Genomic DNA, 24593 nt, shown 5'->3' on the forward strand with positions numbered 1-24593 from the left:
ATATATCCTCACCTGAGAAATAAGGCACCTTTTTTCAGAAGAAGTTGGACTACTTTATCATGCCCATTTTTTGCAGCCAAGTGGAGAGGAGTCATTCCATGAAGGTCACCTTCATTCAAAAGCCTCGTATCGCTCATGTCTTGCAGGAGCCTCTGACAGGTATTGATACGCCCATAACTTGAAAAAATTAGATTTCATATGTTCAAAGCAAATATCAAACAGGAAGATGACAGGCTCATATGTCACATCAACTGACCCTTACCTGGCTGCAAAATGTAGGGGTGATTGTTTATCTTTGCTTTTGGAATGAATGGACACATTAAAGCCAAGTAGGTTATTTACAGAGACAGGGACCCCCTGTCTACATGCATAATGCAGAGGAGTGCACCCATCGTTGTCTTCATCCATGACCAGCTCTTTAATGTGTTGCATCTGTGGGAAAAATATAATATTCTAAACATAACTCTGCTATCATGCTAATTATAGTGTTTTTCAAACTATTCTATAGCATAGTATTTTCCAACAAGCTCCCTTGAGGACAAAAATTATAAATAACTGGAAGGGTAATAGAGTAAAATAAATATGGATGACAGTGCATGCTGTCTCCCTACAGTGTACTTTACTGTAATGTGAAAAGGTTCTGGGAAATTCTGAGAGTAGGAAATGTACTTAACATTTTTAACCTAGCATTTTCCAAACATATTAGACCACTGACCATCCTCCTCACCCCTTTTTTCATTCTCCCCCCAAATAACAATTAAGAACTTAATGCTAATGTGTTCTGTTAGGGAAAAGGGATGAACTATTAAAATTAGGTTTCCTTTATCTTTTGTATGAATATTAAATTTAAAATGAATGCCAAATGAGCAGCTTAATCCAATCAATAAGTAAACATTTGTATTTAAAATATTCAAATACAGGGGTGGGCAAAAGAAAGTTTACCGCTGTGAGTAACATTCTTTTGAGTTAATAAAGCTATTGTGATCAGCATAACCTGCAAGTCTTTTTCCATATGAACAACTATAAATCTGCCCCTGTACATTTTTAATTCTTTATTAAAGATATTGGCAATATTTAAATCTATTATAAAAATATGATGCACTTCATACACCTAAGAGTCACTCAATAAATATTAGTCAGTGAATATAAATATGGAGATAATGTTTCCAAAGTGTCAACAAGTCAAGTATGATGAGTTTTTCTTAATTGATGATGGTGTGTTGCTAGCCTACATGTGTACCTGGCCTTTTCACTGATTCCCAATTTGTAATGGTCAAAGAGTGAAAGAATGCTGGCTCAATATAGACAGATGGGGATATGTGGGAACCCTCTGTAACTTGGAAAACTCAATCCCAATGTAATTTATTATCATCATCATAATCATCACAACTATATTGTAAATAAATATTTAAATATGGCAACTTTATTTTAAAATAATTTTTAAATTCCAGAATCAGCCTTCATAATAATAAAAATCATAATAAGCAAAATCACTTTACTCTCTGTTGAGCCCAACTCAGTTTCTGGGAATCCACATATATACAGACATATTACCTGCATAAACTCAGGTCGCAAATTTCTTAATCCGTAAGGTTGCTGGACAGTCAAATGCAAAAAATTACGTCCAAGATGATCTTTTATGTCTACATGGGCACCTAAAAAAGCACAACATAAATATAACTTCTCACTTATTTATGTTTGTTTGTTATTTAACCCTCACCCAAGGATATTTTTTCCATTGCTTTTCAGAGAGAGTGTAAGGAGGAGAGAGAGAGAAAGAGAGAGAGACAGAGAGACAGAGAGACAGAGAGACAGAGAGACGTCAACATGAGAGAGACACATCAATTGGTTGCTCCTGTACGCGCCACAACTGGAATCGAACCCAGGACTCTTTAGTACGTGGGCTGACGCTCTAACCACTGAGCCAAATCGTCCAGGGCTACTCATTTATTTAAAGCACGGCCTATGGTAGAGTTTTAATTTAAGAATCCAAAAATAAGTTTTGACTTAAATCTCTGCCAACCTTTAGTTTTCTTATCTAAACTTTAGATAAGAAAACTAAATATAGTTAAAAATGGGTTTACCTTGTTGTGTGTACTATGCGCGCGCGCGTGTGTGTGTGTGTGTGTGTATGTAAAGGGGGGGAGAGAATATATGATTTATTACATTAATTAATATATAGAGTCTTACTTTTGAAAGCATAAACTATAAAGATGGAGAGATTAGAGATCAAGAAAGAAGAGGGGATGATACCTCTGTTCTTTGTTATCATCACATCAGGTTAGTATCTAAAATGGGGACAGTTATAGTACTTATATGGCATAAAGTTTAACCATTGAAGGAATGTAGATAAAATGTTCAGCAAAATGCCTGGGATATGATAACTGCTTTATAACTATTATCTATAATTGTTCTGAAATTATCTTTTTAAGTACTGATCCCCTACTGGACTGAATACTAGTCTAGACTTGGGAAATACTCTATTTATCTTTGTATTCAAGCACCTGGCCCAATGCCTGGCCCACCATAAATGGTTAACCAAATTAAGTGGTAGTTCTAAAGGTTTGGCTTGATCCCTCATGGTACCTTTAGAGAGGAGCAAATTTACAATATTCCAGGATGCAGAAGAAGTCGCTAATAAAAGTGGAGAGCGTCCTTCAGAATCGGTGCTATTAATATCTGCTCCCTAAAATAAGACAAGGCATTCAACAAAACCTTATGAACAGACAAATCGGCTTACATTACAATCTGTAAATAATATTAATTCATCAGGATATAGTGCCCACAACATGGCAGCACCCAAGCATGTGACTAACTACAGAACTGCTTGAAATTTCCCTATAATTCATATACTGTAACATCAGAAATCAAGGAATTCTTTTATCATTTCAACAACAAAAATCATCCTCACAGGTCAATCTTTTTAACATCTGGCCATAAGACCTATGTTGCTATCTAAACCAAAAAACAAAACCCTTTGACCTTTAGCAATAGTTGAGTTCTCACTTAGAAAAGGTTTTTAAATGCCCATAATTAAAAAATCTTCCAAATGTATTGCATACAAGATTTTTAAAACATTCACAAGCAACTGATCACTTTTTTAAAAATCTGCTTCATCTAAAATACATGTAACTATCACCATATCAAAGAGTTGCTATTGACAACAAACACACATTAAATACTACAAACGAAATGACATTCACTGCTGATATGATAGGACTTAAATAAATACATCATGTATTCATCTGTTAAAATTTAACTCCAAGTTAATGCCTCAGTTTTTTATTACAAATACAGCACGGAGGCAGCTGGGGCGGAAGCTCACAGTGAGGGTGAAGTGGCCCGTGCTGCCAGTCCCGCCCCCCCTCAGAGTCTCCTGTACTAGAGAAGGGTCAGCAGAGTCACCAAGCCTGACATCAGGAGCTTTTCTTGCCATGTGCCCACCCACTTCCCACACGAAACACACTGACACAGGCATCGGAATACCCTTTGGTCCTTCTAACTTCATGGTAATGACATTTGGCTGTTATGTATTCTTGTGCAATACACTCTACTTGCAGATGTGTCAATCATCTTTGTGTAAACTTTTTTGCTGATAAACAAGAAATTAAAATTTGGTTTATTTTTTAAAATTCACATTATGTAATTATATGATTTTTCAACCATAAATAGTAATAAACAGTCAATGGAATAGTTACCACCGAAATTAAGTATTCTGCTAGTTCATGGTGATCAAATAATGAGGCCCTGCAAAAAAGAGAATTAGAAGTATAATAAGCTACTATTGATATAAAATAAGGCTAGTATATTCAGAAAATCAATTTAAATGATCACTTAATAACATGAAAAATGACAGAAAATTAAGAACCTTTCAAAATCTGTAATTGGTTCTGATTAGGGTAATATTTTCAAAATAATAGTAATAGAGAAACATCAAATGCATCACAAGATTTTCTTCCCCATCGTTTTGTAAACGTGTTTTCTCATGTGAAATCATAATGCAGATGTCCTGAAGTGAGTGGTAACATCTAAGAGTTTAAAGTAAAAGGTAACCGAACTGATTGTTACCGCTGTTGCCCCTGGGAAATAACGAGTTCAGGCACCTAAAATTCACCTGCAGGGTTCAAAATGTGCCCTTTGGCAAAAGTGAACAGGCAGAGTTAGCTTTCCTGAGGTTTTATGAAGCCAAAAAAATGATGGTGAGAACTGAAGTCATTTTGGTATCATCGCACAGCTAGTCGTAAGGGTAATGTTAATAAAGCAAATGAAAGTTTTCAACCTATGTCCAAGCACCACCATAACAAATGCGAATGATTTAAAACTTTGTTTCCTATGGCAAATCTTATTTCCCTGTTCCTACTCAAGATTATCTTAGGTATTCTTAGCCCTCTGTATATAAAGCTCAGAATCAGCTTGCCAGTTTTGACCCCAAATTTACAAGAGGTTGTATTATATTTAAATTATATTAAATGCATTTGGTAATTTTAAGAAACAAATAATGACATTAAGGCCCCATTTGATTTGTTCTTATATTTCCCCAGTCTACAGCCTTGCTATGCAAAGTGTGGGCTACAAACCAGCAACATTGGCACCACCCGAGAGTCCATTAGAAATGAAAATTCTCAATGGATCTGGACACTGAGGCTTGGAGAGGTCAAACGACGTGCCAAAGGTTACATGGCCAGGTAGGGCTGGAACCCCATTCCTCTGACTCCAAAGCTCACTGTTTCAGCCAGAACAATGCTCTGAGGTCTTTGCACTATAAAAGTAACAGAAGGAATTCTATCCCAAAGAGCAAACTTCCCTTTGAAGCCCAATATAGACTCCAAATGTCACTGGCTATTAGAAGGTCATTCCAGGATCCTAGGTCAGTATTTAGTTAATCAGAATTGGGCTGAACTGGACCAAGAAATCTTCGGCCAATCCAAGTTGAATATATCCAGCTAGGTTAAGGATATTTATGGGTGAGGTAGATCTATTTTTCTAAAATAATTCCTTCTTTTGCATATTTATTTATGTATTATGTATAGTAAAGCTGTGTTCTAAATGGATACCTGTTAACTATACCCAGATGAAAGCATTTCTAAATTAAACATTGTAATCGCTTAAGAAGCTTTAAAAATTCCTGATACCCAATCCAAAGATTCTAATGTAATCTGGGATATGAACTGACATTAGGATTTTATAAACTCCCCATGATTCTAACGTGTGCAGTTGGAGACTCTCCAGGCTAGAGGTTAGTCTATCTATTGAGTTATTTTATTTCATATGCTTTCTTTTTCATTTCCAGGGTTTCTAACTGGATCTTTTTCATATAACAATCTTCAGTTCATTCATGCCAATCTGTTTCTCATAATCTGTTATCTTAATCTACTTAATTTTACATAACTGATTACTCTTTCCTTTAAATTTCTGAAGGTCTTAAATAACATTATTTAAAAATTATTTTCAGATTACTATATTATTTCTATTTCCTTGGAAGAAGTCTTTTGTTGATTTTGTTGTCTTTAATAAGTTTTCCTTTACACTAGGAAATTTTAGTTAACAAACTCATCCTAAGTGGGAGTTCCTTAATTCCTTTCTACCCAGGCAGATCCCACTGTGCCTGGTGGTGCTGCTAATGTACATTCACCAATGCTCCTCCCCAGTCTAGAAGCAAATATTATATTGGTAGCTAAAGTTTCTATTTCCCTGAGGGATACTACAGATTTACAATATGTATTATCTCAGCTTTCTTCTGCCATTCCAGCTTCTAGTGTGCTCACAGTTTGTGTGTGTGTGTGTGTGTGTGTGTGTGTGTGTGTGTGTGTGTGTGAGAGAGAGAGAGAGAGAGAGAGAGAGAGAGAGAGAGAGAGAGAGAGAGAGAGAGAGAGAGAAGGAGAGGGCAGAGAGAGACACAGAGACAGACAAGTCTCACCTCCTTCATCGCATAGGAAGCATGAAGCCCTTGTCTTCCCGAGGAAACTGGACCTTGTCTACACCGCTTGTTCCCTGTCCTAGCAGCATCTAGTGTGCCTACAGTTTCAGACACTGCTTTCTCTGATGTGTATTTTTGTTCAACTCTACAGAAATATTTGGAACTTGGCTGTCATTTCCTAAAATGATGTTTTGAAACCTGTATCATTTTAGGGGTGGGCAGAAGGGGGAAGAGGGTGATAAAAGTGGAACACTTTTTATCTGCTCCATTATCCTCACTAAAAATGAGGCTAAGACACAGGAGGAGCAGGAACAGATAGAAAGGGTGTGGCAAGCCATGGATGCTGACCTTCTGACCATATAGGAAATTAATCCTGAACCTATATCCACGGGACTAAGAGCTGGACCCAGGATACGCCACTGGTGATTTCACTCTTCGGGAATCTACTTAAGGTTCTGCTTAGATTCCAGAGGAGCACGTCGTTTCCAGTGGAACCCCAGGAGCTTTGTTACGCGTGTTCTTTTCTTTTGAACCCCAGAATCTCTGATGTAAGTGCTAACTTCTTGCAGCATATAACTGAACACCTGGAGACTGTGAGCATCTCTACAGAGCGGTAAGCAGGGAACTTGCCTGTGAAGCAGCGTCTCCTGGTTTCCGTCCACGGCGTTGACAACATCGTCGCTGCCAGAGTAGGAGCTTATCATCAGCTTCACGATCTCGGTGGCTCCCTGAGTGGCGGCGAAATGAAGGGCCGTGCACTTCCCATTCTGTAATGAGTTGTGAAACCAGGGTCAATGCCTAAGTCCCAATCGAAGGATGTGACCTAAATTCAGCTGTGAGGGTTTTTCTTCCCAGGTCAACAAAATCACGGAATATGTAACTTAAGATGATGAACAGCCATCAGTTTCATCTATTGAAAAGCATCAGAATAAAAATCATAGCTGGCAATTTTGCTTCCTTGCAATCTGACAGCTCTGACAATACTTCTGTCATTAACAGTATCATTATCTTTACTGGATCTGTATTTGTGTTTGCAGTTGCTTTGGTAGCTCTCAAAATTCTTTTCGTAGATTGAAATTTGGGAGATTCTCTTGTTCTGCTTCTACACAAACAGCAGGAAATATCTGTTTCCATCTAATCAACTGTAAAAGAGCTATAAAGCATTTTGGAAAATAATTTATGACAGTTCTAAAAGAAACGTCTCATGTAGAATATGAACAATTACCTCCATCAGCTCCAACTGGGCCCCGTTGTCCAGGCACATTTTAATCATGTCCAAGTCACCGCCTTGAACTGCCATGTGCAGAGGACTAGCCTTCCCATTATTCACAAAGTTAATATGAAACTGTCTGTCGTACCCATGCTCCTCACCTTTAAAAGAAAATTCAAGATAAGAAATATTAGAAATAAATAAAAGGATTTTTTTAAAGAAGGACATTTAGACTTACTTAAAAGCCCACATATAAATTGTTATTTTTCAAATTATTAGCATCCACCAGTATAAGCTTCCTTATAGTATATAATGTAGGAAAGCCTCTACTCACCAAATTTTAATATTATTTCCATGCATTTTTTGGCTCCCGAAAAGGCAGCCTGGTGAATAGGAAAACATCCCCATTTATTTGATTTACACGGCTTAGCTCCATTATTTAACTGGAGGAAAAGAAAGAACAACGGCGAAAAGTCAAATGACACAACTTAAACCCCACATGGCAAGGGCGGACCAGGAGTTAGGTGCTCTCCCAGGTCATTTCACTTTTCTATAATTATGTCAAACTATATGGAAGAGCTTCAAATGACACGAAATTGAGGCAAGAAGGCAGCTTGGGAACGAGGCTAAGGTTCTGAAGTAGAGACACTCTATATTTTCCAAAGACGAGGTGACAACGTAGACACAAGCCATCAATCTTGATACCTCAGAAAACAAAAGTCAACACAGTTTTCAATGGGATTCATGAGATATTTTAAAACATTAACATGATTCCTCCTACACCCTGTCTCAATTCCTTATACAAATAAAGTGATATAATATTTCCCAGATTCTTTTACTTTTATTTATGTAAAATGAAGACATGATGAGACCAGCATTCTTGTTAACTATGAAAATCAGATATTTTCCCTAATGGAAATTCTCCACTAAAAAAGATGGTAGAAGTACTGAATCATATGTTACCTTGACTTCTGAGTCAATCATTTTCAATTGTCATTTTCTATAGATAATTAGACTTTGGTTTTAAGTACTTTTTATTATCATAAAAGAAAAGATTTTGGCAAGTAGAAAAGTGTAATGAAGTAAATGTTACCTACAATCTCACCTTCTAGGGACAGCATTGCTTTACATGATAGAAGACAATATATTTCTTTGTCTTATTTATTTGCAAAGGTAATTTTTATGTGTATACTTTGTGATCATACTGTTCAGAAAAGTTTTTACTTACCAATAGTCTTTAAAAATATAATTGTATCAAGTGCATATTTCATTTTGGGGTACACAAAACTTTATACAGTCAGTCCTATTAATTGAACTCCAATTTTTTTTTCAGTTTTCTCCCTCTGATTATATATAATACTGGTGTTAACATCAATGATAGCTTTAATTATCTCAAGGATGTATTCCCAGAATTGGAATTGGTGAGTCAAAATATTCACACCCACACTGAATATAATTCCCCAACTCATGAAAATTTCTCTAATTGTATATCAACAAAGTTTTTTCATCTTTGATTATTAGAGAAATTAATTAAACTTCATGTGTCCCCTTGTCAGTTTTCCATGGAGTATCATTTTTTCCTTATAGATCTGTAAGAATACCATATAGATAAATGTGTATCCATTTAAAGATAAATAAACATATAGATATAATCATATGCTTTGCCTGCTCAGGCCAATTGATGTTATAATCCAGTACTGAACTATCTGTGCATTCTCTGCATAAGGCCAACATGCATGTCATGTTACTCTTTTAATTATTTTGATGAATTAATTGCTAGCACTTTTAAGATTTTACATCCAAACTTATTTATATGGTGAAATTCATCAGCTGCTCCAGAGTTTTGGTAATGCGCTTTCTAAAAATGTTTTATGGTCCCCAACAGGTCTTTAACTTTTTACTTAATTTTGAAATTTTAATTACTTTCAGCTGTTAATCCATTAAATGGGGATTTACAAATATTTTTAGAATTGTGCACACTGATCTTTTGTCATTTAAAAATTACCATCAGATTCAAGTAAAGCCAACCCTTTGTTATTTCTAATTTTATTTATTTGTGCTTTACCTTCTTCTGTTTTAGTTAGACTTTCCAATCTTTATCTATTTATCTTTTCAAAGAAATTACTCTTAATTTATCAAATAATTTAAAAATTATTATTATTTGAGTTCAACTTTACTATTTATTTAGTCCAATTTTCTTTTGGTTTATTTGAGGCTCTTTTCTAAATTCTAGGTTTGAGTGTTATTTAACTGATTTATTCCCTTTTTGGTCTAATCATGACAGGCTAAAATAATATGAATTTTTCTCCATACAGTAAATACGTTAGGATGTATTTGTAGATTTAAGTATTAGGAAGATATTATAAAATTATTTTATTTCATTTTCCTACTCTCTGAGAAGGCGGAGAGGGAAAATCCAGTAGTAAAAATATAGAATGTGGCTTGGCTAACATACAAGTGATTAAGGAATCTTGGGAAGAAAGCTCTTTACTGGAATTCCAGCACCGCGCTGGAAGGGGCACTAGGTGGAGCAGGAGGCCGTCATTTAGATGGGCGGGCCCAGGGTCCACAGACCCCCCCAGAGAGAAGGCGGCTCTCCTCCAGTGCTGTGGCCAAGAACCTTAGCATTATTGTCACACAGGGTTCCCTTTTTTGAGAATCCATGGCAGCAATTTCTTCTCATCTTGGTAACATGAAGGGCTAAGTTTCTCTGGGCTTTTATTTCATGGGCCCAACAGTAAGTCTGCAATTGACTATATTTATCTTCCCTTGGACTATTCAGAAGTTCAGAGTCAAAAGTATGATCCACTTTAATTAACACATGGGCTATTATACTTTGTATTTTGTATCCTAGCCTCATCACCACCTCAGGTTTTCTAATTTTAAGTTTTCCTGTCTATACTTTCATTTCAGTTTGATCTTCTCATATTTTCTTTAATGTTTCCTTTTAGTTTTCTGAATCCATTTAAGATTTAAGGTGTGTGTACATACATTAAAAACACACAGAACTATTTTTAATAACATATTTTCTGTATCTCATATTTTGCTAAAAAGAGAAACTGAGAGTTGTAAATAACAATAATATTGTACTAATAAAAAGGGAAAGAAAACAAAAAATAAGGTTAAGATACAAACCAAAATCTGCAGAGCCTCACTGTTATCTTTGGAGCATGCAATGATCACAGCCGTGTTTCCATTTTCTCCCTCCAAATTGATATTTGTACTGCTGTGCTCAATCAAGACCTGCAGGAGAGAGGGGAACAAGTTCACCTGCAGGTTTCCAAACCGGGTGTTAAAGTATAAACTCTCGGATGCCAGGGACCCGACCTTATTCACAGCTTTTCATCCCTCTCCCAGGGAATCTGGCACGAAAGCTCGCATGTAGTGGGTTCTACATAGATTTCTTTGTGTTTCTTTTATGTTTTTATTGACTTCAGCGAGAGGAAGGAAGAGGGAGAGAGAGACAGAAACATCAATGATGAGAATCATTGATCGGCTGCCTCCTGCACATCCCCTACTGGGAATCAAGCCCACAACCTGGCATGTGCCCTGACTGGGAATCAAACTGTGACCTCCTGGTTCATAGGTCAATGCTCAACCACTGGGCCGCACCAGCCAGGTTCTTTTTTTTTTTAATTAAATTTTTTCCATCACCATTTTCCCCCTCTATGCCCTCTTCTACCCTCACTCATCCCCCTCCACCCGCAAAATCACCACACTGTTATCTGTCTCCATGAGTTCTCTCTTTTTTTTCTTTTTTGCTCAATCCCTCCACCCTCCCAACATCCTGCCCCGAGCTGCCTGCCTGCTCTCTATCTATGAATCTGTCTCTATTTTGCTTCCGTTTGTTTCTTAGCTACACAGATTTCTCAAACAGATGAGTAGCAACGATTTCCACATCACATCAACTGACACAATATGCAGTTGTGGAACCAGACATAGAGTAAGAAATGTGGATATTAGTTAACACAGTTCACTTAATATTTCTCACTTGTATTAAGTAAACTGTGTTAGCTAAAGTCTTCAAGAAAATAAATCTGTTGGAATATATGGACTGGGGGTGAGGAAAAGAAGGGAGAAGAGGGTTAGGGAGGGAGGAAGGTGGAAGAAAGGAAAGAGGGGGAAGAGTGAGGGGGAGAAATGTGGTTTTTCTTTTTCCCCCTCTATTTTTCTTTTACCAAGATTGCAAGTATTTTGGGAAATGTCAATTAAAATTCCATTGTCTTCAATAGAGAAAAGAGAGTTTCATGCAACACTGGTATAGCTTAACTCAGTTAATTCAGACAGTCTGGAACAGAAACTTTTTCTATGATGTAGGAAATTAGGACCCCTGACAAAACAGTTAAGCAGTTTTTCTAATGGAACTTGACTGAAAACCTGTTACCCCTTCACCTGGTTGACTTCCAGCTGATCACTGGCCAAGAATCTACAGATCTTTAGCCAGTCTTTATTTTATATTAAACCTAACAATACTTATCTCATATAAATCTCTCTCCCAAGACAGAAATCTTGGGATTGACCTACTAGAGGCCTTTTTTCTTGCAGCAAGCCTATAATAAAACTATAATGTACTACAACTTAAATTGTTTAAAAATAATTTATTAAAACAAGCTGTTTCTTAAAAACCTTGACTTTTTTTTAAAAAGCACACTACCTCCTACTAGAGTACCCTGATAAAAGAGTGTGTGCTGTCTCAGCAAATGAATTAAGCTTACTAATGTGCTCCTAAAAGAAAATGAAACTGAGATTTACGTTCATAAGAGCATACGGAGAAATTTCTGATGGATGACAGGAAATGAGAACACAAGGCTCACTTGATGGACGCAGGCACCTTCACATTCTGTTCCTAACAAATGGTCGAGTCACACGCAAAGTAACCTACACAAGTATATAGGAAGAGATTTTCCGCTTTCCCCTCTTAGAGCCATAGGTCATAGATCTACAGCATGTGTCGGGTGTTACTGTTGTATTACCAAAAGCACAATCTTTCACAAAGCTGTGTTTAATTGTATGTGCGTGGATCCCAGGGAGAGCAACTAAACTGTGCACCCACCAAGCACGTCTGGAGCTTCTCAGGTGAGGCCTCCAGACGACCCTTTGATGAGAATCCAAGAAGCTTCATGGGAGGGTGAAGCCACTGGATACTCTGAGGTTAAGCCCCAAGGACTAAGGCCTGTAAGCAACTGAGAAACAAGGCCCCCTCCTATGCACAGGCCAGTGTGCCCCGGGGAACACTATGCATGCCAACAGAGTCTGCAAGAACTAGAGGTCACCATGGGTAACAATTTTTCAGTTTACAACTATATGGGCCACGGTGGAAGGTTTGGGGAAAGGCTGGCAGGCCAGACAATGGAAAAGCATTCTAGACTGGCCAGAACTTGTGGGGCACAGGCCTGCCCCTTGGGGTAATGGGGAGAGGAAGGAAGAAGACCATTTGCAAGCCTGTGAGACACTCCAAAATTCCTCCCCCTTCTTTTATTCTGTTCATCTTAGGTGAAGCACAGGGGGTTAAAAATATTTTTTAGAGGAAGTGATGGCTGGTAAGACCAAGTAAAAGAGAGATGATGTCATTCTCTTGTAACCCTACTTCCCTTCTTATCCTGGTATCACCCAGGAAAATGTGCTATAGCCACCATTGTAATTTATAAATCACTTATGGGCTTATTTCTAAACTTTCTTTTCTACTTCTGTGTGATACCTACCTTTCTGTATTTGTTGGCCTGACGAATTCTGATTTCTAATTAACAATAGCCTTTCAACTATTACCTGCCTTTGAATTCCCAGTTCACACATTGAGAGCCAAGACTAATTAAGTCAATGGGCATTTGTTTCTGAAAAGAGCCTTCAGAGGAAGCCCAAAAGTTCCTTGGGGAAATACTATGTGACATCTCTGGGGCTTGGAGGTGGGGTCCCTGCAGTCACTAGTGGCCCAATTTGGATGGTTCTTGAATGAAGGATGCAGACATTTAAAGAACAAACAGGCAGAGGCTTTTCCAATAACGTCCTCAAGGGGCCACCCTGACTTCTTAGGTGCTGATACCTAAACTCCTCTTCTCCTTCAGCCAGAACCCCAATTTACTCATTCATTCATTCATTCATTCATTCATTAATTTCAGAGTCATTATCAGCAGTGCCAAGGACTCGAGATATTGAGATGACTCACACACAGTCCCTTCTTCAAGGATAACCAGCCAGAGGGGGACAGAAGCACATAAACACATGATTATAATACCCTGTGCTAAGAATTAAGACAGGCCTATATACCAGGTACAATGGGAAAGTGGAAAGAGGGCTCCCCTCACATCCTCTATTCCTGGAGTACAAGGACCAAGGACTCAGAGGGCTGAGAGGACAGTGTTTGGGTTAAAGGGAGCATGGAGCTCATTGGACACCCTGAGATCTCCTCGGTGATTTACAGACAAAGTAGGTTTTGGTGTGGTGTGATGGACCAAATGTTTTTGTCCCTCAAAAATGAAATCCTAATCCCTGATGTGGTGGTATTAGGAGGTGGGGCCTTTGGTAGGTGATTAATTCCTGAGAGCAGAGCTCTCATGAAGGGGATTCATGTCCTTATAAAGAGACCCAGAGAGTTCTCTTGCCCCCTCGGACACGTGAGGACACAGCAAGAAAACAGCCATCTATGAACCGAGAAGCAGGTCCTCACCAGATGTGGAATCTGCCTGTGCCTTGCTCTTGGACTTCCAGGCTCCAAAACTGTGAGAGATGAATGTTCGCTGTTTAAGCCGCCCAGCCCATGATACTGTGTCACAGCAGCTCCAGCTGACAAAGACTTAGCACGATAGCCAAGTCACTCGCAATATTGTTTCTACAGGAGAATTTATTATAAGTTCCAAATTACCTACGTTAGGAATGTATTTCTGGAACATGTTCCATTTGTAGATTGCACTCCTCTTTAAGTAAGCATGTGGGCTTCCCAGCATGTCTGCGAGGCTGAGATGCAGTCTGAAAGCCAGGGCCTAAACCTTGCCCTTCAGGCATTTACCAGGGTTTCCTCTACTTGATCTAATTTACTCTCAAAAGAAAAGAAACAAAAACCTTGAAAAAAATAACGAATTTCCCTATAGTATTGTAGTATCTTCTGCTAAAATTATCACATGCCATCCGCTTGAACCAACATAATAATTTATAATTATGTTTTCTGTCTTCACTGAGGCGCTCATCACCTTCCTTTTAATCATTAAATCCATGATGAAAAGGTGGTAAAGCATCAATTTGCGAACTCAAGGTAAGAACAGAATTCGTAATTCTTGCTTTCACCAGTGATCTGACATTACGCAAGTGACTTAATTCTCTTTGCCTCAGTTTCCTCACCTATGAAATGTGAATAATAACAGTCTTACTTAAATGCGGATATAAAAACTAAAACACATAAAGCCCTTAGACAAATGCTTGGTAAGAAAGAGCTATTTGACAAAGATAAGACTATATCATCATCATCACCAACACTGGCATGGTCATCAGTTGGTCAGAAGCAAAGCCAACAGTGCAATCAGCACGTTCTATTTGCCCGGCAGCCTAGCTTGGCCATTCTCCCAGGAAGGGGCAGCGGGCCCCGGCGCCCGGCCCAGGCTTACCTTCAGCACGTCATTGTGCATGCCCTGCACAGCGAGGTGGAGGGGTGCCATCATGGCATTGTTTCGGAGGTTTGGGTTGGCTCCTTTGCTGAGAAGAAACTTAACACTTTCAACCTGGTTCTTTCCTGCCGCCCAATGCAAAGGGGTGTTTCCATTATTGTCCATTACATTCAACACTAGGAAGAGATGCCAAAGTACGGGTTAGGTTTTGCTTGGGTGGGACTGAGCGCCTACTGCATCACTATTCACTTCAAAGCTCAGTGCCAGGTGCTACTGTGACAGGCTTCCCCTTCTTTATGCAAACTAAAACCATAGCTTCAGTTCTCAGGGAACATCTAATGGACACCTGGAAGGGATGCATAGAATCATGACACTGACATCAAATGAGTAAGATGTCCTTCTATGGCATCAATAAGAAACAGATCCTCCTATTGCTACATGCTTTTATCTGTGGTATGAATTCAGGGACTGTTATAATGTATCATGCTCAATTAAAGCAATAATTATATGTCAGGCACTCTACTAGGTTCCATATAACCATTATTTCATTGAACCCTCCAATAGCCCGCAAGGAACCATGACCATTTTTTATGAAGAAGAAGATGCTGAGGCCTACAGAGGTTCAAAATCTTGCCAACATTATACTGCTTGTAGAGTTCAGAAAGTTGCTTACTTGTTTGAAACTCAATTTTCTTATATTTAAATTTAATTACAATCAAAATTAAAACACACACACACACACACATACATATTGCAATGTTTTGGGGGGGAGGTTATGAAATGTCTTCATGCAGAGTGCGTGGCCCATTGCAATGTTTCAGAAAATGTTAATGAGAAAAAACACACGCCACTGATAAACCACAAGACCGGAATTAGAGCCTGAGCCTCCAATGCCACACGTGGCCTCCATGTATTCTATAGTATGGCATATCGCGCTGTTCACTCTGTGTGCTCAGCACAGGAATGGGCAGCCTCTTATATCTGTTCTAAAATAGACACCACTGTCTGCTTTATCACCATTTTAATTAGTGGCAGTTATCTGTATGTCTGAGAAGGGGGAAAAGTACTCACTTGTGAAAATGATTTGGGGACTGTCGACAACACCTAGATCCATGCTGCAGCCCTGTCTGTTCTTTTCAAAATTTATCTCTGCACTATTTCCTCTCATTCATCCAAAAGCCTCATTCTCAAACACACACACATATACTCACAGACTCACACAACCCAAGTCTCTCTCACACACACACACACACACACACACACACACACACCCTCTTGACTATTCGGTCTGATCAAGACTGAGCACTTTATTTAGCACTTCAGTCAGCACCAAACTTGGTTAAACAGGGGCCTAAACTTACCCACTCCATTCACTAATTAAATAACTTGAATCTGGCTTTTATGTCCACCACTTTTCAGAAATCATTGCTACAAAGGCCCCGAGGCTTTCTAATGTAAGGGTGTACTGTGATCTTCCTTCCCCCTTGTTGGGTGTGTTATCAATCCCCTTCCCATCACTCTCTTCACCATTTTGCCTCTGGGTTTTCCTCTGCCATCTGACCCCTATGTTGGTGGCTCTCCCCTTAGCTATCTTTATGGGCAATTCTATGATCTCCTAAAGGATTCCATGCATGTCCACAGTCCCAGCTACTTCCTATGGCTTTGTAGGGCTGGTGCCTTTCCTTCTGTATTTCTAGTTGTCTACTGGATATTTCCAAGTAGATAGCCCCTGGGCCTTCCAAGTTCAGTATGACCAAACCAAGTTCATTATCCCCTCACACGTCACACTCACTTTTCACCTGTTTTCTTTCTATGCCTCCTTTCCCGAGTGGTTATACTATCAGCCTCATCTCTTTAATTAGGAGTCTCAAAGTCACTTCCTGCCACTCCCTCCTTACATTCAATCTTTTATCAAGCACTGTTGACTCCAAGTGCAAAATAGCTCTCGAATCTCTCCCTTTCTCCTTATTTCAACTTCTAAACTCTGGTGGACTCTCATCTTCTCTTTACACTAAAATAGCTTCCTAACTGGGATTCCACTTCCAAGGCATCTTCCACAATATTGTCAGAATTAGCTTAAATATTAAAGGCCTTATCATAACACCTCACTGCTTATATCTCTGTGGCATCCACCTTCCTTGACTAGTTGAGTTTCTCAAATGAGGCTGGGTGTACGAGGCTGGGTTTGTGGAAGTACGTTACATCTTCTTAGAGTGTCAATTTTATTCACTGATGAGCAATTTAAATGTAGAATAACCTCAATGAAAGTAGTATAGAAGGATACACACAACGTATATTAAATTTTATGACCTATCAGAAAAATTCAAAGAAAATCTGTGCTTGCTATGCAGCGTCCCAGATCTCTGCACTGTCCTGGGCAGTGCTTCAGTGGGGAAAATTGAGGAACAATGGCCTATAGGGGAAATCACACTCTGAGTGAGCTAGGCAGGCCCTTTATAATCTGGAACTAATCTACCTTTAGAGTAACTTCACAGCACTTTTTTCAATGAATCTAATGGGATAATGGGTAGGGAGCAATCGTAACATTTTGCTACCTTCACAAGAGGAGTCATTGATGATCATCTCCATCAGCTCAACTTGACCTTCTTCCGCAGCATAATGCAAAGGGGAGGCGTCCACATCATCATATTTGGGTAGCTTTCTTGCTTTTTTCATCCAGCTTTGTAATTCATTTGTGTTTCCTTCAAAAACCACCTAGAAGTATATTAAAAAAATGTTACCTCAAACAAGCATATGTAGAATTTATTAAGATAAGCTAACTGTTAAAACTTATCATCCAAAACCATTTATCGTGCTTAAAAGAGGCAATTTTTTTAAGAACATGAAATGCTCCCAGACATAAAGGAAGTGCAAGCAAATGCCTAAAGACTGATAAGTACATTAAATAACTGATTTTATTTTCAGATTATAAATGTGTATAGACTATAGAAATAAAGATCTTGAGAAAAATTTCAAAGCAATGTAAGGCGTGTGATCTGAGAAATAAGAAGTATAGTGAACCTATAGAGGAATTCTCTTTGCCAGGTGAAAATGTAAACTACAGCATGAGCGATTTCTGTGAAATAAAAAGATTTTCATGAATGCAAGAATTAAGTCCAGGAATCTAAATTGCTGCCCTGTCTTTGGCCTTCCTTCCTACAGTCAATTCCCATCCAGTGTTTCTTTTTGTATATGCCAGAGCTAGTCATTGAGCACTGTCATGTCACTCACTTGGTCGGCAATCTAGAATGGCTTCCACTCACCCCTGGGAATAAGCATTCCTATCACTGGGGTCCTGCAGCAGCCAAATCAGGTCAGGCTCACCTCCACATTGCTCTATGCATGCAGGAAGAGAAGGTATTATTTGCAATTACTTAGGACCCTATATCAAGGCATCGAGAGGTTATGTCACTTGCCCAAAGGCACAGTAAGTGGCCAAGCTAGAATCTGAAGAGGAGATGCATGGAATACATATTTTGCTGAATGATGGATGCTAAAAATCAACATACACAAGAAGCAGAGGTCAAAAACCCTCATACAAAGAACAATGTGATATAATAAGATATTATAGAGCCTAAGAATGGCCTTTGCAGACTCAGTACTTGCTGGCATCGCTGGCTGCTGCCACTGGCCTGTAAATGTGTAATTTCAAACACATGCTCACATCCAGGGACATCCAGGGAGGAGCAAGAGCTTTTGTGAGTATCTCACTTTCCTCTAATGCTTTCTTTTCTTCAAGCTTTTTATATTCTTTATTATGAGCAGACTGAAGATGACTTATCACAGATGACATCCTGCTTCCTCCTTGTGAAGTTTTAGGGGGGGCAGTGTTCACATTCTGAGTTTGATTCATTCTCACAAGATATGAAGAAAAATTCTCAGATAGGTCTCTTTCTTGAAAAGCTCATGACATATATAGAATTAACTTCCTAAAAATTAAATAAATCTTTTAAAATCATTTTATTCAATGTTATTAATGTTGCTATAGCAAACACAATTTTAAAACAGCCTTCATGTCATAAACTTGCTTCAATGAGCCTGCCTTGCATTACAAGTTATATTTATATATATAGGGTGTCCCCAAAAATGTATGCACACACTTTGAATAATTTTAAAGGCAGTGTTTATTAAAATACATTTCATTTTCATTTAACAGTTATCAGCCGTTCAACTGTATATACATTTTGGGGGAGATACCATAAAAGTATATTATGTTCTTCCTAAAATTAATGCATCCTTTCTTAATATCTATATTAACTGATAATCTATTTCCCTATTCAACTACTTGAAAATTCTTAATCTGGTTTATATAGAAAATTAAGAATTTTCAAAATCATTCATTGTAACCATATTTAAGCATACTGCAATGACAAGATTTTCATTCAAAGTTGCTTCTAGAATTACTCCCTATATTTGAATGTCAATATTTAGGTATTATCAATCAATATGAATGACACACCTTATTCTATTGCACACATTTTTACATTGTTTAGAGTTGGTAGTATCATTGATCACACACCAGTTCAGAGAGGTCACAAATGGCATCAAATTAGATTTTCTAATATTTGGTGCCAAAGGCAAGGCCAAGGCCAAAACTGAATGCAGATAGTGACCCCTATTTGAGGCTGAAAGGCAACTCTCAAACATATCCCTGCACTGCACACAGTGGTCTGATCCGGAAGCCGAAGCCGGGCTTGTCCTGCACCTGGCTGTGCTGCCCTGTGCATGCAGGCTTGACCTTCACCAGGCTTTCCACCTGGACGACTCACCCTTCTCCCTGTCCTTGTTCCCAATCCACCCATCTTCCCACAGCCCTCCTAAATCTTCCCTCCTCCTCCAGGCCTGCACGAGAGCTACAGGATCCCCCCCTCCAGCCCAGCCTCTCCCTCAGTTTCTCACACATACACAGTGGAGTTTTCCAGAGGCCACGGATATGCGGTGACATCACACCGCTGATAGGTATCGGAACAAGTGCGGTGTATTCTCATGTTTTCAAGTGTTTCTAACATGGTATATTTGGTAGCTATAACCTCATTTGGAATCTTCATATTGTTTAAGTTTAAAAGGTTCTGAGACCAAAAAAAAAAAATTTGAAAAACTCTCTCTAGTTCTTTCCTAACACTGTCTATGCTAAATATGCACTACACATTTGTATACTTATTTTCCATGATACTGTCATATGTAAATAATTTTTTCAGAAAGAAAAAAGGAAAGAGGGAGGGAGGGAGGGAGGGAGGGAAGGAGGGAGGGAGGGAGGGAGGAAAACCCAGAGCTCTTTGGAGCAGCAGGTGAGGCCATGTGAACTATTAGACACTAGAACTTCCCTGGACTACTTGGTGAATTTCAGTTCCCTAGAGGCTTAAAAAACCAATGGGAAAAATTAATGGCACCTCATCCAATCCTGTGACAATACAGAGACTAAAATTTTTTCTCAATGTTCCTTCAAACTTTGCAAATATATGACCAAACAATACATTTGTCTGAATTTTTTCCAAAGCTATTTCTTAGCAAGTATTTCATCACATGGACCTAAAAGCAAAATGTTCTATAAGACAGTAGCTTTTCATGGAACCCACTATAAAGTGACTATTTTCTGAAAATGCAGAAACTCCCCAAACAAATGATCCAGGCACTTGCTTTAATCCTACTTTTGACTGTGACTGGTCACATTTGACACATGACAATAAAGTCTTAAAGTTCTTAATGTATTTTAATATAGTTTATAAAAAATTGGGCATTTAGGATTCATATAATAAATGTCAGGTTGAAATAAACAAAACAGAATCTCTTAAAATTTTGATCTTTGATTTTTGGTCCGTTAACACAGAATAGTACCTAAGGAGTCAGTCTTCCCTGGTAGGCCCTTAAAAAGAGATGTGTCACTTCTCAATTACAAAATTCTGCATAAGCTCCATATACCTTTAGTGAATGCATATGACAATGGCTATCCAACCATTTCCAAATTTACATATATTCAGTAAAAAATTTTAAATGAGCCTTTTACAGAAATAGGCTCTTTCTTAATGTCTTACCCTATCAAAGACAAGTCTACCTAAATCCATTTGGAAGTATTTTAGCACCTAAGTTTGATATGCTCTTTCAGTGATAATAAAGTGATCATATTGCTCACCCCACAGAGCCAGAAAGTGCAATTTGTTCAGCGATGTGCTGTCAACAGAATCCCAGTTACACACTCCTGGGAACAAGTACGTGGTTCAGATGCACCCAAGGAGCTGATGAATTCACAGCGGCACAAGTGCATCAGAACACTTTACGCAAGCTCGTCAGGCGCTGAGCAGTCTGAGTTCAGTACATGATAAGTCAGCCTTTAAGGGAAGTTCTGAAATAAGCCCCAAATGTGATGATTTAGGCCAATTATACATCCAGCCGGTGTAGTTTGCACTGTTGCCCTATATGACTACACACAGGACCCAAAGAACAGGTCACCTTTAAAGAAGAGACTTCTTTAAAACAGAGATATCAAAGACATTGGTTTCAGGTTACTTTAATGCAATGCATATAAGTAGTAATGGGGCAAAAAGGAGGGAGGCTAAGGTGAGAGATTATAGCAAATGACAGGTCAAAAGCTAAAGTACTAACTCTTGAAGAGCCACTGGGAAAGGACAGAAGTGTAAGTCAGACAGTTTTATGCACATTTCTCATCCTATGAGGTTTCTGCCATCCTTCCATTTGGTTAGTGCTCCTGAAACAGTGTCTGTGCTGGAGAAAACATTATACAAAATATCTTTTTTAATCAGGAAATCCTTCCGGGAATGTTAAATGTATTGATTTCTAATTCGTCTCATCACTGAGATTTCTACAGAATGATCTGGAATTGCTGCAGGTAATAAAATATATCAATTCCTCCACCTATAAGCTCTAATAGGCTCATAGGCTTCTAAAACAATGCAAATAGCTCTGCTTCACTTAGGTAAGCCAAGGAAATATTTCTGGTGTGATCTGCAAAATTTTTTAATAATTCCTTCCTGTCCCATAGTATTAATTCCTGAAACACTATCCTAATGCTTGAAATCCGCCCATAACCTCGGCACCAGGGGTTGAACCAGAAGACCTCGGTTAACGTGTTAATGCTGAGAAGGAAGAAAAGAGTCCATGTTCTGCCTGGATGTGCAGAGGGCTCAGCCCGGGCCGGTGTGCGGGCCTCTGTGATTTACTGCACCCGCCTGACTCACACACACGATTGGCAAGTGTCAATTCGTGCAACCTGTTTAGAGCACAATTTGGCAGTTGCTACCAAAATTAAAGCTATACATACCTCTTGATCCTGCCAGGACTTCAGCACACAGACACACCCCCTAAGGTACAGACAGACAAAGCCACGTCTCCCCTCACAGACACGTTCAATCACGTGAAATAACAAAACCAGACACAGCCTAAGCGTCCACGGATGCAGGGCTGGTTAGTAAAGCATGATACATTCCGACAACGGAATACTATAGAGCTGCTAAAAAGAGTGAGGTGCGACCTCCCGGTGCTGATTCGGAAAGCTTTCTGAAATAATTTCGGGAGGAAATAAAAGTGCCATCCCCTCTGTAAATAAGAGGCAGATGCTTGTGGACGTGGGTATTTGTATGAGCGTCTCCCCTCCCCGGAAAATACGCAGGAACTGTTCATGGTTCCCCTGTGGAAAGGGGTTCGTGCTGGGGGTTGGGAGACATCTGTAACGATGGATTAGGACCTGAAGAGAGGCCCTTCCCCGCCGGCAGTGGAGGGCCCGGGGCCGCCCCGAGCGCTCCCCGCCTCCGCCCGGACCGCGCCACCTGAGGGCGGCGGCCGCGGCTGCCCCAGGGCAGGTGTCCAGGGCCGGGTTTAAGAACAGGAGCCCCGTCCTAGTCCTGGGGACGCCCGGGGGCCACCGACCCACCTCCAAGGGTCTCCCTCTCCGTAGCGGCCCCCCGCCCCCCGGGAGGGTTCCCCAGCGCGGCCCGTCCTCGCAGGTGCGGGTTTCCCCGCTTCTCTGCGGGAGACACGAGTGCTCCTCCCCGCCCGCGCGCTCCGCACACCCGCCAGGTACGGCCACCGAGCTCTTTGCTTTGAATACAATCGACCGAAAGTTCTAGCGCAACAGCGCAGGCTCCCGCCCGCCGCCCGGCCCGGCCCGGCCCGGCCCGGCCCGCGCGGTACCTGGACGGCGTCCCGGGGGTCTCCCGCGCCGGCCTCCACGCCCTGGTAGCCCCCGCGCCGCGGCTCCGTCTTCCCGCCGGCGCGCAGCATCCTCCGCAGGCTGCGCCGCAGCGGCTCCGCGGGCGCCGTCCTCTGGCGCGGCGGGGCGCCCGCACCTGGGGCGACAAGGGCCGTGAGCGGCGCGGCCCGGCCGGGGCTGCGGGGAGCTTGCCCCGCGCGAGGCCCGCAACTTCTGCGGGGAGTTCTCGGGCCTCAGCTACTTGCAGCGCAGGAAGGAGGGGCGCACACCTCGAGCTCCGAGGGGTGGCCCGCGGGCTCACTGCCTTAGGCGGAAAGTGCGAATTTCCTGTCCCTCCCACCCCCGCCCCGCCCCCGCCCCCACCTGAGCCTGGGCGTCAGGTCAGGGTGGATCCAGCTACAGAAACACTGAGAGCCCCACCCCCGCCTGCCCTGCCCTGCCCCACAACCACGGGCGGGAGTGGGGGGTGGGATGGGGGGTGAGAGCATAACTGGGGACATTGGGAAGATATATATTTTTTATAATTTTTTTTTTTCTAAGAGTCACTGGGCCTGTTTTTCCTTTGTCCATTTCACTTTGGAAGCCTCTTTGATTTGGAGATCGTTTTTAGAAAAACTTCTATTTTCTAATAGAAGGCCCTACTTCCTCTGGATACATTTCCCGTGGATAAAAACACAATCCACTTAGGGTTTGGTTTCTCAGAATGGCTAGTAAAATGACAGGTTAAAGCCAGTCCAGTCGACTGCTATTCACCCTCAGCTTTGTTGGGAAGGCCTCTCTGCCTGGGCCGGCACTCCCTTTGCTAATCCCCAGCAGAGGGGTCGGTCGTGAAGTGGAAGGAGCGTCCTCTCCTCTCGGTTGGAGAGGCCAGTTCTTCTAAGTACAGTTTCTTCTGAAACTGTTGCCACGGTGTTTAGGTCACAAGGTCAGGAAGCAAAAGACTTCCTCCCAAAGCGGAGTACACTTTGCACATTAGAGAACTTGGCCAGTCTTCTATTTGGACACTCTGTGGGCTCCTTTGAGCCCCTGGATGGTCACACTCACGGGATGATCTCCAGCCCCCGACACAAGTGCACAGGGATGGGGGCCTGGCAGAGTCAGCACTGAAAGCACGTGTGTGGACTGCCCGGCTTAGGGGCTACCCTGGGCTGAACTCAAGGGGAGCAGAGTGGTCCTGGTGATGCGGAGGCACTAAGGGAAGGTTAATATTGAAGCTATCTCCAGTCACCCACCCCTGTGGCAGAAAGACACGGGGAAGATACAGCATTCAGATTCACCGCCTGCAGTTTTCCATCAGCAGCTGTACTCAGGGAGTACACTGCAGGGGTCAGCTGCATTCCTGACTTCTATCAGATTAGAGTGAGTAATGTATTTAGAAAATTAAAATTAAAAAATAAAAATTCAGAGGGATGGGGGAAGAATAACTTTGATTCACTGTTGTCTGCTGGCATTTTGCATCTATAAGCTCCTCAATTTAAAAGGGAAATGCCTCAGAGGAATATTAAGGCTTTCTATTTGTTATTGTCAATTTACTTTGATCAATTGCTTTTCTCCTAACACTTAGCTGAAAAGGGTCACTATGGCAAAAATGAATAGAGAGGAGTCTGAAAGGGGTCACTCTGGAAGCCTGGCAGAGGGCGTGTCACAGCGTTTGGCCTTGAGAGAGGACTGTGGGGGCCAGAGAACTCTAGCCTTAGAGGGGTGCAT

At 40.6% G+C, this 24593-nt stretch overlaps 1 protein-coding gene across 1 annotated transcript in view; it reads right to left on the minus strand.

The window, feature by feature from the left end:
• The window catches only part of TRPA1 (transient receptor potential cation channel subfamily A member 1), a 46034-nt gene extending 23066 nt beyond the window's left edge, over positions 1–22968 (minus strand). Inside the window, exons 1-12 of the mRNA XM_081116424.1 lie at positions 22868–22968; positions 17278–17437; positions 14723–14898; positions 10263–10370; positions 7462–7570; positions 7143–7288; positions 6548–6684; positions 3699–3747; positions 2587–2686; positions 1555–1655; positions 263–432; positions 13–177 (exon numbers count right to left, since the gene is read on the minus strand). Of these exons, the coding sequence (XP_080972550.1) occupies positions 13–177; positions 263–432; positions 1555–1655; positions 2587–2686; positions 3699–3747; positions 6548–6684; positions 7143–7288; positions 7462–7570; positions 10263–10370; positions 14723–14898; positions 17278–17437; positions 22868–22957 (1511 nt within the window). The 5' untranslated portion in view covers positions 22958–22968. The remainder of the gene's footprint in view (positions 1–12; positions 178–262; positions 433–1554; positions 1656–2586; positions 2687–3698; positions 3748–6547; positions 6685–7142; positions 7289–7461; positions 7571–10262; positions 10371–14722; positions 14899–17277; positions 17438–22867) is intronic.
• Between the last annotated feature and the right edge of the window lie 1625 nt (positions 22969–24593).

This window comes from Miniopterus schreibersii, assembly GCF_964146895.1.
Source record: "Miniopterus schreibersii genome assembly, chromosome: 17".
NCBI lineage: Eukaryota > Metazoa > Chordata > Mammalia > Chiroptera > Miniopteridae > Miniopterus > Miniopterus schreibersii.